The 16223-nt window shown below is 36.2% G+C and overlaps 1 protein-coding gene across 3 annotated transcripts in view; it reads left to right on the forward strand.

Annotated features, from left to right (window-relative positions):
* AKAP6 (A-kinase anchoring protein 6) overlaps positions 1 to 16223 on the forward strand; it is a 481187-nt gene that overhangs the window by 379029 nt on the left and 85935 nt on the right. For all 3 annotated transcript variants that reach the window (XM_030318904.1, XM_030318903.1, XM_030318906.1), the window contains exons 10-11: positions 7883 to 8029; positions 11114 to 11338. In XM_030318904.1, the coding sequence (XP_030174764.1) occupies positions 7883 to 8029; positions 11114 to 11338 (372 nt within the window). The remainder of the gene's footprint in view (positions 1 to 7882; positions 8030 to 11113; positions 11339 to 16223) is intronic.

The raw sequence follows: 16223 nt of genomic DNA on the forward strand, positions 1-16223 counted from the left end.
TTATGTTTAAAATCTGGTTAGTAGTGTAGTAAATAACTGGTATTGCTACAAAATTGCATTGAGAAGGTAATAGGATTGAATTTCTACACAAGTTGACAGTCAATTAAAATTTCCATATATCCAATGAGTTAGCCAGTTCTTGGCCGGGGAGCTAGAACAAATGCCTTCCTCCTAAGCCGATCACTTCAAAACAGGCAAAATTTTATAATACAGTCAAATCGAGACTCAATGCCTCAACTAAAATGTGAGTTTGGCTTATCAAATACAGATCAAAAGCAAGAGATAGACTAGAGAGCACCCACGATATTTCTTCCTTAAATTCCTCTATTTTTTATTGTCACTGGAGGAAAAATAACACATTAAAACCTCCTTACTGAATTACTGTCCTAAACCAATAGATCCATGGGGCTTGTTCAGCTAAAAACCACAACAGACTTTGTAATGCAGTGATGTAATCTTGGCTTTGTGTCATTTATATTCAACCTAAAAAAAACAATTTTCTTGAATAGACAGGCTGACAACAATATTGTTCGGTGTGGGTTTTTATTTGGATTCTTTCCAAATGGTTCACATGCCTTCACAGTAACACATCATGCTTGCTTACGTTTTTTGCCTGAATTCCAAAGTTTGCCCCTTTTACTAGCTTTCTATTTTTCTTTTAAGGTCTCAGTTATGTTTGTAAAACTAACCAGCTCCACCACAAAATTAGGATGTATCTTGCAGAGTGCATTCATTTTACTTTTTGCATATTTTTCCTGAGGTCATGTCAAGGTTAGTTTGAATTCCATCCTACATTAAGACTTCTTTCACAGCTATTTAGCTCGGCAGCCTACTCCCCGCTGGGGTCTGCCCCTTGGGCACGTCAAAGCTTCAGACCTGACAAATCACACACAGATGAAGCTGTACAGTTTTTTAAACAGTTTCATCAGTAACTTTTCTTTATCTTTTTCACTATCCTCCTTCATATTGAGATTTTTTTTTCCCTCTGAATTACCATTTAAGGAATCTTAAATTCTATGTGGAACAGTTTGTTTTCCATCGGAATTACAAACTGGCAATATCATTTATTTTCTAGTAAATCATACTAATAGCCTCCTAGTCACCAAGACTACAGACTGAAAGACGTGTAGACCGTTTCTGACTAGTATAAGTGTAATTCCACTATTAAAATCTATTTGTAGCAGGAAGCTTAGTTTTAGATCGGTGGCTACATCTACCCGAATCAGGAAAAAAAAAAAAGTCAACCATAAAAATGCATCAAGTTTATGACATATTATGGGTTGAGCCTGGAAATGTTTCTCAAATGGTTAGTAATATGCCCTTATCAGTATTTTAGCAAACTGTAAAACTAATGGTGCAACTCCATTTCCTGTTTAATTGATGAAGTTAAAATGCTTGGTTGCTAATGAGTGTATTAGCAAACAATGTCCCCTCTACAGGCTTAAGTAGATCAGGATTTTTTTTTTAAAGCAGCTTACAGTCCTTATTTTTATATAATGAAAAAAGTTGGCTGCCACAGAATTGCTAGATCAACTGAAGAAATGGTGTAATTATTGTTGTGTAGTCACTTTGGCAATGTCAAACGGCCAGATTATAGTTTTCTAGTTCTCACACTAGAAAATAGTTATTTTCTTTTACAAACCATAGGCTTTTCATTACATTTTCATTCAGGACAAACAATACCTGAAGATCTTAACTGCAGACTAAGCAGAAAACTTAGAAGTGCGAAGAAAAAATAATATCTGAATGATTCTCCTCTCCTCGGTCCTCTTTTACAGTTAGCTCAGTATAAAAGTACCCAGCAAAGGGGTCTATAAAGGTTGCTTGGTTGAAACTAATTAAAGACAGGTCTAAATAGAAAAAGAAAAGAAAAAGGGATCAAAGGAATTACATTAGGTGTCAGGACGCTGTTTGGGGAGATTTATTTAGAATTTTGTAATTCTATTACAGGAAAAAGCTAAATTCTAAAAATGCCCATTTTTGCCCTAATTCCATATTTGCGTTATTTTTGCAATAAGATACGTGTCAACAGGCAAACATCTTGAAGAAATCATTTCGGCGTTGGCGCATTAACACATTATGGTGAAAAGAGAGGCTTGTGCTTTTCACGCAGCGCATTTCAGTCTTCAATTAATGTGAAAGCACTACAATGCCTATGCAACTTCTCTTGCCTAGTGGTGCACCATTTATCATTGCAGTTTTACATTGACCTTGACACCCACTTCATTAGAATAAAGATTGTCTACCATTTAGGTTACATTGTTCCTCTGCACAGAGACCCCATGCAAATTTCTGTTCAGATAGAAGAGCTGCGAGGCTGTCAGAGGTCATCTGCATTAAATGATTGCAGCTATTTTCCAACTGCTTCTTTTCATTCTACTCAATTCAGGCTAGGAGGATCAATCAAGTCCTCTGCCTGAAACAGTGGGACTGCTGGGAATATAACTGTTTTTGGTAGTAGTAGATATGCCCTAAACAGTATTAAATATTTAATATAAACTCATTAAAGGCCATGCAAAGGCTTCAGAAAGATATCAGATTTATAGAGAAATGTAAGGGACTAGAGAACCTTTAAAAGATAAATAGAAGGAGAATCAATTTTATAATTTTAGAGAGTAAGATTACAATAGTTCTTAAACTTAGTAAATCTTTTCAATGGAGACTTTTTTCTCACCCTTGACATGGGCAGGGAAGGGAGAAGACAGGCAGGCTTGGTGTTCTTAGGCAGTATTTTACAGGAAATCAGAATGAAAAGTTTTCAGTTCTTGGTGTTTTTAGTTTTGTTCTATAACAATGAATACCGTTCTGGGTATTTATTTTCAAAGGCTTAGGTATTTGTTATGTAAAAGAAATGATTGGAGAAATAAGTTGCCAGGTTTCCTACTTAAGTTTTCTGAGTGATATAATTGGAATTAAATTATTAATGGGAGATACTTTAAAAAAGATTGTTTTATGATCTTCTATTAGGGAATTTGCAATTCATTTTAATATTTGTAGTTTGATTTATATTAAAGATAATGCAATCTATGTCCAATTAACAATACATGGCCAATGTAATGTGATTTCCAGATCATGCAAATGGAATAAGCTAGAAGAGGGGGTAAAACTCAATTCTTAACCTCAGATGTAATTTGCTGTGCGAGTTCTGGCAATTTTAAATGACATTGCACTTTTTAATTTTTCCAAAGGCTCAGCAGCAAATTTATCCCAATCAAGAAAGCCTATTATTAATTTACAAGGACAATTGTAGGAGTCTTTATAATTTCTCTGTGCAATTATTCGCCATAAATTGCTAATGGTAAAATACAAAGAGTTTGTAAGAAATAACGACTCTTATTTGTCGTGGGCTCGAGCCGCCTTCTTCATTCTCAAACATCTTCCCAAAGTGTTGGTGAAATTGGCTCAATGTGAAACATCACATGCGTCATGAGATGCTGGACACTGGTGTTCTGGAAAAGGGGGCAACACCAGAGGTGCTGCAGAGACGACACTGGCCTCTAGCAGATTCCAGCATGTGGGGGCATGTACAGCTGAGCTGTGGACCCTGGACTTTCATATAAAAAGACTCTTTGTTCACCACTGAATGGCATTAGGCATGGACTTGCTGAGGGGCCACCATGAAGTCTCGCATGAGGAGGGCAAACACTAGCCAGAAAACACAATGCGGGAGTCATAGACAGACACATCTCTGCATTTTTGTGCAAAAATGCCTATTTTCCACATATAGTTTTGCTGGTAGTTTGGTGTTTTGGTGTGTTCCTACCATAGGCTTTCTTGTTAAAAGACTAAAATACATTCCCCCCCCTCCACTGTATTTTCTCTCTCTGTTGTGTGTTTACAGGAAAGGAGATTATGCTGGATATACAGGTGTTTGTGGTATTACTTGGCACTTGGAAAGATATTCAAATTTGTTATTCTAATGACTAGATCATTTTCCTTGCTTAAAGTTTAACTCTTCCTAATATAAAGTCACATCAAGCCCAGTTAAAATATGGTATAGGATGTAAATACTTAAACCCCGAAGACACAGAATCAGACAGCCCTGTTCTAATAATCAAGAAAATTCTTTGGTTTAATTCTTGTGCTTCTCGTAGCCAAAACTTCACTCTCTGCTCAGCAATGTCTGGTCTCTTTTCAGCATAACCAACAGAAGCACCATACAAAAGTCTTACAATGGATGTCTTAATCTCTCTGTGTGCTTTTAGAGCATTATTTTGAATTCCATCATGCTGCCTTTTTTCTTTCCTCTTCTGAAGTTTTATTACAACAGCAGAATTCCCAGGGAGCTTTGGGGGCAAGGTTCACATAATATAGCCCTGAAGTTTTGCTTATGTGGAATCCATCCCCCAATCCTGGCCATCTTTTGATGATCTTTCTATTTCAAAAAGATTCACTGGGTAGAATCTTATAGCATTAGCTGTATGTAGTTTATTTTCTATTTTTTTATTTACTAGACAGTGAGTATCTACAACCCTTTCATGATGCTTTCTTTCTGTGACCTCACCGTGACAAGGCATCTTGTTCTTTAACATTGAGGGAGGCAGAAAAATGCTGGAGTTTCTCAATGTGTGCCTTCTATACCAGTTTCAAAATGGCTTATTCTTCTGGTTTCCATGGTGACAATTAACACTGTTTCAAGGCATTGTTCCAGTCTCCATTTAGGCAGAATTTTTGGTGTGATTTTTAACAAAAAAAAAAAAAAAAGATTTTAGGAGGGAAAAGAGCCTTTAGCATAACTGTCAAAAAAGTTATCTCAATCAAGTCTTTATGCATTTCTAATTATATTTACTTCAGAAATCCCTATTTTACTGGCTTTGTTTTATAATTCAATTTTAGCGTTTGTACTTTTAAAAAGAAAGGACTGAGTGAGAATTTCTGAAAACTTCCTTAATTTTTAGTGACAACAGCAAGCTAACATTGGTGGTTATTTTTAACTCCGTTTTTAAAGTTTTCTTCGTATACCTTCTGTACACCTAGGAGTGGCATTTAGGATAGAAGTGGCCTGCGTTTTTAATTTAGATCATTCACGTATCTATTAGGAGGCTTCATTAGTCAAAATTGAATTGGCCAAGCAAATACACTTAATAATGTAAATATGCCCTTTCAATAGAGTATATTTTATTTTTGACTAGACAGAGAGGCCCACAGCAGGTGCTGTGGGGAAATTAAATACTGGATGCTTATTTACCTTAGCACTCAAGAAAAGCCATCTGACTTTAACTTCGTTAATCTCATTTTTGGCTATTGAAGAGTAGTCTCTATCATAATATCCCAGGCTATAGGACACAACGGGGCAGCCTCTGCTCACTTACTGCTGTGGGTGAAATGAATATGAAGATTAAATTATCTTCTCACCACAGGATAAAGTAGCCCTACTCGATAGGATGACTGATAGAGAAGGCCGTTGATTCTCCCCATCTGATGCTTCTGAAAAGATGTTGGAGAGAGAAGAGCAAAATGTCCTGAGCATCAACAAAAACAACGTTTGCATTATTATATACGTATACTGCTTGAGGTCTGAAATCATATCAGATTCAACCTTCAGAGTGCCTCAAAAATGAGAACAAATATTTTTGCCTTAAATTACATGACATTCTAGTATCTTTCAGGTACATACCAACACACCTAATAATTGGCTGGATTATCTTAGCTTTTATAGTTTGAAGGCATTGTCCATCAATCACATCTTTAATCAAGCTCTTTATACAGTAGGTTACGTGGGGACAAGACCAGGGAGAGTACATAAAGACAAGTTTTTTTAATGTAATAACCGTTTATTAGAGGTTGCTGTGACTACTTGTACCACATTTCATAGAGAAAATTATTTTATTATGTCTAAAATTAAATTAATTGCTTTTTATATTTTTATTATTATAAGACTATTATTTTTATGGGCCAAATCTAAACTGTTCTCTTTCTTGACTGATCTGCTATGTGGGAGCCATTAAATGTTGGGATAAAGAGAGGGGATGAGATTGTCACAAGTGACAGTGATAACTGGTTGAGGCTGCTCCCAGGTGGCACAGCCGGAGGACTCCCTCTGTCAGGGCACGTGGCAAAAGCAAAAGATTTGAATAGGACTCGTCTGCCTGCCCGAAATGCTGGTTTCCCCAATATTATGTCAAAGAAGTCTTACCAAATTAATTATGTAAATCTTTGTCGGCAGCATCATCTTTAGATGGGAATCTGATTACATAAAGCAGATTGCCCTCTCCTCAATCATCACTCTGATAAATAAAACACTATCTGGGTTTCTGGAATACTTGTTGAGTGTTTGGTCCAGAAAACTCGAGTGGCCAGTGTGTTTTTTAAGTATTGGAGTAACATGATCCTGGTAATTGCCTGCCATTAGAAAATGCAATCAGAATCTCCCACCTATCACAGGTCAAATTCTGGAAGAGTTCTCAAACAACCCTTGATTTTTTTCGTTATGCATATTCATGTAATTTTGGATACTTTGACACCCTGATCAACATTCATTAATACTATGAAATGCTTTAAATCACCTCATTTAAAACATTTTGTTCTGTGATCCACAAATGACTAACATTTGGAGAAGTTTACATAATACAAATGATGTGCATGCTTAGCGTAAATGAAAGATTAAAATAAGAAACTAAAAGTATGCAAACATATGCACGTAAATGCTGAGGATCTATTACCCAAAACAAGGATTTCACACCTTCTTTTCCTTTAAGCTGCTTCCAATCGTATTTTAGTTTGGGATCATATACAATATCATGGTTTAAAGGTGAATAACATGCTTGGGCAGGTTTTGTACTTGCTGATTTGCTGATTTGCCCAGACAAAAGCTTTTCTTATTAGATCTGTTAAGGTGCTCCTCTTAGCTTAGTTAGAGCAATGGAGCAGTACTACCAAGAACCTTAGTGCCCCAACTTTTATGGCTCAAAGAAAAAAAAATGGGGATTGCCATTATACTTTGACAATGTGCTGAAGTTGTAAAATATGTGTAGTATTTTAACTAGAATCTAGTTTTCAACTCACAGGTGTTTTTTGTGTGTAGTACCTTTTAAAAATATAGCCACAGTCATTTATAGCTATTCATAATACAAGACTTTCTAACTATGAAGTTATCCAAATAGAGTTATTTGAAGAGAGTCACTATAGTAACTGCCATATTAAATGGCACTTACATTATCTCTAGCAAAACATCTTTTAGCAGAGACTCACTTGGCAGTTTGTTACAATACAATGTATATTGGGGGAGAGGGGACTGTAATCAATTGTGATGTTTGGGGACATTTTACAATAATCAATAAAGAAACATAGATTTGTAACCATTTCAAAGCTCTGGTTTGCTTTTTTCTCTATATAAGTACCTCTTCTTCAAGCCCATGCAATTTTTAAGTAAAAGAAAATGGGGAAAAAAGGGTTAACTGAGAACTCTGGAGACTTACAGAATAAGGAGGAAGTTTACACAATCTTTAGGGAACATTTTATTTGTACCACCCTGTACCATGAGTCCTTTGTGGGGCAGACATGAGAGATGGGCAGCGCTCTGGAGCCAAATGTTGACCCAAATTAACTGTAACAGTAAATTTTCCTAGACCAGGTATTTTCCTACTTGGAATATTCTAAATTAAAGACCCAATGTGTGTGTAAACTTTACTTTAATGTGACATAAATTTTAGTCAACTAAATGGAATACCTTGGATGTCTATGTATGTGTGAGTAATATATACTTTAACTGTTTTCAGCAATATTGCTCAACGACTCAAGGTACTTAGGTTTAGCCTTCCCATAAATTTTATTGGAAACAAAAACTTTTAACCCTCATGAGCGTCACTAACTCTGTGCTCAAAGATTTGCAGAGAACACCTGTCTCCCTAATGATAGCTTTCCTTCTCTCTTCTCGTTTTAGAGATACAGTGTGGAAATGTCCATCAGGGACCTGAAAAAGACGGAGCTGCTTAGTAAGGTTGAAGCTTTGAAGAAAGGTGGCGTTTTACTACCAAATGATCTCCTTGAAAAAGTGGATTCAATTAATGAAAAATGGGAACTGCTTGGGGTATTTGCATTTTTATTACTGTTTGTAGGTTATGTGTACATTTTTTGTGTAGTGAAGTACTCTATCTGTCTGATTTCTAATTTGAAGCACAAATATCTCTCTCTTTCAATTCACTACCTACATTTCAAACAAGCTATTTATGCTATTATGAGGAAAAAACACTGCTTTTCCTTTTCTGTGGGATTTTTTTTTACACTGAGCTTGTCTCCTCTCAGATTTTAATAATTTTGGTTCTTTAATACATACAAAAGTAAGTAAAATATGCCATGTATTATGGGTATGCACCAAGTGAACTATAATACAGTATATCTGATATACACTGACTGTCATGCTTGAATGAATGTTAATAGAATTTACTCTGAAGGTACATGTTAGAGACATCCACTGTGTAACTATTTACTGTACCCTTCAGATGAAAAGGGGAGTTGTCACTACAGCTTTCAAGTGACACTAAAGCCACCAAAACAAAGATGCAAATCTGACCCAAATCTGAATTGCAGAATGAAATCGGCCTCTGTTTTGTGCCTCAATTTCCAGCTCACTTTTAACAAAAGCCAAAAAAAAAAAGTTTCATGTAATTCATTTCACGCAATGATGGGCTGGGTCTCAGCCAAAGCCTGAGATGCAAGAATCTGGCAAAAAGGCAATATAGAGATTCTGTTACCCAGAGACCTGGATGGCACTGTGCACGAGACAGTACTGTCCTTTTGTTGGAAGACAGCTGAGAGAGAGAGAGGTTAGACTGTATTTTTTCATCAACTTCTCTCCTAAATTGCCTTCACTTCAAATCAAGGGTAAGCTAAATTTGTCAATTACTTAAATGATTAATTATAACAGCAAAGTATGGGTGGTGTCAGTTATGGAGCATAATTTTGCATGCCTTCCATTTCCTGCCTCTTTTTTTTTAATTTTAAAGAAATAATACTCCAAAAATATTTTGAATAAAAAGCTCTCCGTGTACCTTGATGACTTGGAGGATTGCCAGTGTTCAGTTTATGCCATACTTAATCTAGGTGATTAAAAAAACTGCAAGTTTAAATCCTTGCTTTCTCATCTAAATTCACTAGGCTCTACACTTGTGCAAAGTAACTTAAAACATGGAAAGTTTTTACTCTGACCTACTGTTACATTACTTTTTAATAGTAATTAATGGCTTCCACCTTATAATATGGTGATTTAAGTTGGAACCTGCTAACTTGTACAGAATTCATTGATCTCCTGCAGGAGAAATGTGGTTAGCGTACGACATTTTTAAAGGGTTGTTTTACTAAAGAGATGAGAACAGCAACTTTATGTGTTTGATAGAAAGAGCTGTAGTTTAATATATCTGTTTCTAATTTGATAAATAACTAAACACAATCTTTTTTGAAAATTGTTTGATGGCACGTATATTGCTTCCTCAACAAAAATTTTAAGTCAACGTAATATTAAAGAAACAGAATATTTAGCTATCCTTCATGAGTCAGATACCCGAAAAACGGTTGCCATTTTGACAAAAATACCATTTGAATACAATATGCAGAGTTTTGTCATGATTTAGGGGGAGAGAAGGGCGGGGGGAAGATTTTTAACAAAACCTGTGCTGCAGTAACACCACCAGGCATACCGCTTTAATTGGCATGATTACATTTTAATTGGCATGAAAAAAATTTAAAGACAAGGATTTTAACTTCTAACAATAGTAAAATAGAGGGATATGGTTTTTAATATTACTTTCATCTAAGGTGAACAGTGTGGAATGGAAATACATTAGAATGAAATGTCAGTGGTGCGTACAGTTTAATCTGTGAAATTTTGTCCCCTGTGCTGCATATTACTCTGTCTCAATTGCATATTAAACAACCCTATCAAGGCAGGCATTGGCATCTGCTGTGCTGACACAAATTGTGAATTAAATGAAATTGATGTCCTCTGTCGTATATTTATGAAGACGGACCATTCTCTGAAGTATTCTGTTTATGAAGAATTTATGATTGCAAACTGTTCCAGAACAAAAAAGTGGCAATAAATTCTTTTTTGTGACCCTACCCTCCAAGGGCATTGATTTCACCTCCTGCTGCTACTTTTGTTACAGCATAAAAACAATAGCTAAATCTGGATTCCACTGAGGGTCTTCAAATTATCAATATTTGCACCATGAAAATACAAGGGTGTTGCCAAGAAAGGCTATTTTTCTGTTATGATCTCCTAAAGATACTATTTACAGAACACCACACAGCAAATGAATGTTTGTTGACTTAATTTTATTTGTGTTTTAAGCTTATTTTTGTAGGTTTAATTCATCATTATAGATTAACTCCTACTGATTCTCCGGAGTGTTTTCCATTAAAAAAAAAAAAAAAAAAAAAAAAAAACCCTCCCAACTGCACATTCATGCCATAGTGGTTAATCTAAGAAGGCTTCTAGCATAGTGGATTGGGGCTTATTTTGACACATATATAAGAAAATCTAGCAACCAGAAATGCAAAGTGGTTAAGTGTGGGGTTGAACAATTTCCAAGTCAGGTAAAATGTGCCAACAGCACCGAGGAGGCTACCCCTTCTCAACAGCCCTCAGTCATATATGGTTTGGGGAATTATACTTTATGAAACAAAACAAAACAAAACAAAACAAAACAAAACAAAAGGAATTTAATTCTCCATGCATAATCTACTCCTGGCCTCTTTAGTATATTGATTAAACTCAGACTTCTATCTCCTGAAAATGTTATGCAGACACTAGTTTACTGTAAACTCCCATCATGAGAATTCAAATGAATTTTCATCAGTGTCCATGGTGAACTTTTCCTTCCTGTTAAAGGAAATTATAAGTGAATGAGGTCTTCTTAAGCCTCTGGTGGTGGTCAGAACAACACACATGGCTCAAGAATTCGAAAATCCTAAATGGAACAATGAGCTAATCTGAACTGAATGTCAGTTGTGAAGTAGCAGGTGCAGCCAGACACCTTCCAGGTGGCTCTTGTTACCAGCCAAACTGTGATATGTTTTTGGTACCTGAGCTAATCTATGTTTTTGTTTTTTTTGTTGTTGTTGTTGGTGTGTTTTTGTTTTTGTTTTTGTTTTTGTTTTTAATCCGATGCCTTAGAAAACCCTAGGACAGAAGATCCAGGACACAATGGCAGGGCACAGTGGGTCTGGTCCACGTGACCTGCTCTCTCCCGAAAGCGGAAGCCTGGTAAGGCAGCTGGAGGTCAGGATCAAAGAACTGAAAGGGTGGCTAAGAGATACAGAGCTTTTCATCTTCAATTCCTGTCTGAGACAAGAAAAGGAAGGAACAATGAATGCTGAGAAACAACTGCAATACTTTAAGGTAATAAAAAAACAATCCAAGTTGATAAAAAGCTTTCTTTATGGGAGGGATGAAATATTTATCAAGTACATAAAGTATTATACCCATGTATCTATGTATCACTGTGCACTCAAATGTTTCCTTGAATTTATAGACACCCTCCACGTTTCTTGTACGCCAACGTCTGTGTGTGTATAAAGATGAACATTAAGCATATCAAATACACATTGTATGGGGGGGGGAGTCTCTGCTGCTTGTGTGTTTTGTGCAGTGCCTGTGGAGGGAGGGCTTTGATAAATTAAAAGCAGACCAGCAAACACTAAAGATTCCTCAGGACTTTGAAAGGCAGACCTAAATGTTCCATAAATAATGTGGCTAAAAATACTTCCATGAAGTGATATGATAAAAGCACATGATTTAATTGAATACCATTAATGCTAACAAAAAGAAACATAATTTTTACATGTGAGAGTATCAATTATTTATGGAGGGAAGAAATAAAGTAAGAGGTTCCTACATTACAAGCATATTCCCCCATAGAAAAATGCCAACCTTAGCAACACAGCTATGTGTGTGTTCACTGGACGTCCACGAAAAAGCATGTACCTCATTTGTGTCCATGGTTTATGCACCATCTATTCAAAAGCAGTTTAAAATTCAAATATTTTCTTGTATTGCCTATGCTAGTCTATTCCCTTTGAATCTTCCTGTAAGTGCAGTGATTATTTAGGCTCTGGCTGTTATCAGTCTGAGGCTCTGGGGTTACAGGATATGAACTTGGTGCCAAGAAACCTTCTGGCATAAATAGTCTCAAAGAGGAGAAAGGAGAAAACCAAGAAGGAGAGAACTTCTTAGGACCAAGGAATTGTCCCTTTTCGATGCTTTCCAGGACCAGGTTTTATTCACTCCCAGCCCCTCCCCCCACTGCCATCCCCTTGCAGCCCTGCAATCTTCCAACTGTCTATCATAGAATTGAGTCACATGATGGCTCCCTTTCCGTCTGCCACATAAGCAGGCTCATGTTGCTTACTTGCATAGCCTTAGAGGAGGAGCTGTCAAAGGTAAGGCCACAATACTTCCCAATAAACTGTCTGCATTACACACCTACAAATTGCTTTGGTTGAAAACCTTCTCTTCTGCCGCTGAACTGACAAGACCAAACTGGAAATGAAATGAAAGCCTCTTTCCAAGGCAAATAGGTTTTACTCTCTAAACTCTAATGTCCAGAAGATTTGTTATTTCATCTCTACTTGTCTTGCCCTAACCCCCATCGCAGGGAGATGGAGCCTTCTGGTATTTCCCTGTGTTACTTGAACATAGCATGCACCTTATCAAGCATCCTGGTCATTAGTAGGCTGGATGTTGTGAAATATATTTTTTCTCCACAGTGTCTATGTCACAGCATTAATGAACCAGTTAATGACCCCAGCCAGCTGTGTGACCTTGGTCATGTTCCTTATGTTATCCCTTGGTGCCTCAATTTCTTCATCTAAAATATGGGATGCTGATAGTATTTATCTCACACAGTTATGAGTTTATATGTATAAATTATTACTTCTGCTTTTTGTGTAATGGTACATTTAAAGGCCAGAAATCTCTTAATATTATAAACCCAAAAATGTTATACAATAATTGGAAATAAAAACAGGAAGTTTGTTATTACAATTATTTATATACCTACACCATATCTTATAGATATTTATAAACAACTCCCCCTCCCATGTTTGTTATTATTATAAATGTAAGAGTGAGCTGTTCTGCATTCATTTTGCTGACGCTTCCAAAAGACATTAGCTTTATGCTTTAGCTTTGTATAGTGTCATGATTTTCAGCTATCCTAGTAACAAATTTAAGAGAGTTTAAGAAACAAAGGAGAAACAGTGAGAGAGAAAAATCTCTAGACTTCCAGATCAGTAGATAATTCCTAGGTGTCCTAGTCATTTGCTAATACTTTGTAGCCACTAGGGAAATATTCACTACATCTGAATCACTATTTACCATGTGCATTTTAGTGCCTGAAAATAATCCTAGGATTTTTATTTCAAAAGTGCCAGAGACTATCATATGCTCTTTGCTGTTTTATTTGTTTTCCTCAAAGATTGTTTTTTCTTAGGGCATTTTTATATTTTCAGTGTCGCTGGTCATCAAACTAATTGCTTTTGTACCCCATTCTTACATATTTAGCTGGTTTTAAAGTCGGTATAGACATTTTTCTACCCTGCCCCTCCCACAAAAGGTAAGACTTTGATGATAATGTTCATCTCTCGATCTGATTTTCTAGCCCTATTCCATCCCCTGCCCTCCTCACCTTAGATAATCATGAACCCCATATTCTTTGTGCCCTTGCTTTCCTTTGATAGGAAAGAATATTTTTTTTATTTTATTTGTTTTTAACTTTATTAAAAGGTAATCATGCTGTGTATTATCTTTTAGGACTTCTTTTTTCATTTAATATTGTAATGACAGGATTCATTCATGTCATTGAGTATGGCTATAATTCATTTATTTTGATATTTGTATGATATTCTATTGTGAATATATACCTGTATCTAATTTAATGCTAATAGCAGCCTGTGAAGTTGGTATAGCATCTTGATTTTGCAGGTATGGAAATGGCCAGTTGAAGGTTAAGTTTTGTATGTCTAAGGCCAGAATGAGTGGTGGAATTAGGGGTTTTTTTTCTTTTGTTTTCTAAACAAATTTTAAGTTTTTTTATTTATTTTAAGAGAGAGAGAGAGCAAGCAGGGGAGGGGCAGAAAGAGGGGGAAAAGGAGAGAATCCCAAGCAAGCTCTGCACTATCAGCATCGAGTCCTACGTGGGGCTTAATTAAACTCAGGAACCATGAGATCATGACCTGAGCAGAAACCAAGAGTCAGATGCTTAACCAGCTGAGCCACCCAGACACCCCTAGAATTAGGTTTAAATCTAGGGCTGTCTGACTCTAAAGTCTATTCTCTGAACTACTATGCAAAATTGATATTTATTGATATTTACTGAATTCCCTTCAATGCTGGATGACTCAGAGAGAAGAACAGAACAGAACTAAATGTCACTATTGCTTTGCGGTTGGTTTATCAGTCACAATCTTCAGCAACTGGGCCAGGATAGCAAATAGTTTTGGCTATTGAAGATCTTGGGAGGTGAAAGTATTTGTGTTTTTATTTTACAGTTCTATACTATATCAGTGTAGACCTTTATTTTTGTCATGTGTCACTTTTTAAATTGAAACTTTCAAAATTTTTGAGATTATGGAGTCTTGATAATTCTCTATAACCTGAAACTTGAGTCCCTTCTAAAGTTTTGACCTTGAGGAATTTGATCAGATGAGCTAAGTGGATCTAGCATGATGGCACTTCTTTTTTGTTTTTTAAGAAAGCTTTATGCCTGTCTGTTGGAATAAATGTCTTTCCTAGCCAGAATTTTAAATATTTCTGAGCTGTTTACTCTTTAGTGCTTAGTGTATGATTAATCAAGTGTTCTGTATATTATCACGTTCATTGGAAGAATCAAACCAAATGTTTGTAATATAATAATAATGTAACATAATGTTTATAACCTGTCAAAATCATAATTGATAATAAGCATATGCAGAATAAAAACTTTTTACTTACCACAAATCCAAAGAACAGATACCCTCTGCTTTTTTACGTGATAAAATTTCTCAGATAGGAGTTATTAAAGAATCTTTACGTGTGGAACTCTTTGCCACAATTTGCCTCTTCTTGTGGGTTCCCAAATGTCTACTGCTGTCATTGGTCACATGGAAGACAGGATTTATCCACAGGATTTAGCTTTATGATTCTCCATTCTCTATAATCTCAGGCTTTTAATGGAACAAATTCCTTTATATGACACCCAGAGTAATGATAGATAAGCCACAGTGCACTACCCAGGAGAACGGGTAGGAGGGTGCTGCATATGAAAAGGAAAACCTGTCCCTTTGTAGACAGAACTGTTTCCTTCTTTGAGTTTGGTCTGGGATGAGAGAAAGGATCAGGATCTTAAGTTTTCAGAAAAAGGGAAAAAGCAATTGTGGAATGTATTCTTTTTCTTTAAGGCAGTAAGTGTGATAAATGTGGGATTAGACACAAGGTGAAATTCTACCTAAGAAAGAAAGAGTCAAAGCCCAGTATGGGGAGATACATGAAGATGTGAACCTGAGACCCTTGGGACAGAAATGCAAAATTGTCAAGGAGTGAACACACCATTACAATAAAATGTGGAAGGCACGTCAGAGATTTCATGAGGTCAGCTGGCGAAGGGCCCCTTAGAGCTGTTTGCATGCAGTTTTAATGCCATTGGCTGGAAAGCACTACTTTTTAATGATGGCCCTTCAAAGAGAAAATAATTACCTAATCATATGTTTATTGTATTCCATAACTAAATTCATTATTCTAAAGACTCAAATTGGGGAGAAATTATTCATTACCAGCCAGAGGAGGCTGCAGCACTGGACTGGGCCCAGAATCAGCCTGGGAAGGACAAGTTTAGAGTTGCCAAGAGGCTCTGTCATCAAGAAGGTGAATGAATGAGTGGAATAGATTTGGTAAGCTTGGCAATGATTAATGGCCCAAATTTGCTTAGCAATTTAAGTTTGACCAAGCACTTTTATGCAAGCTATTATACTTAAACCTTAGACTAATTACTAATTATGTAAGTTGAAAATTGTGGTCACTTCCTTAAGGATGTTTTTATTTATTTTTATGAATGAAGAACTTGAGATGTGGAAAGTCAACATGACTTGTTTGAATCCACATAGCAACAAGGAGCAGAGACAGAGCAACAGCCATGGTCTTTGGGTTCAAATTCCAGTAATCTCCCTGTCACTCACTGATCCTTCAAAATGAACATTGAAACCTTGTTTTACTCTAAATCAAGGGTTGGCAAACATTTTCCCCAAAGGCC

Source organism: Lynx canadensis, chromosome B3 (assembly GCF_007474595.2).
Source record: "Lynx canadensis isolate LIC74 chromosome B3, mLynCan4.pri.v2, whole genome shotgun sequence".
NCBI lineage: Eukaryota > Metazoa > Chordata > Mammalia > Carnivora > Felidae > Lynx > Lynx canadensis.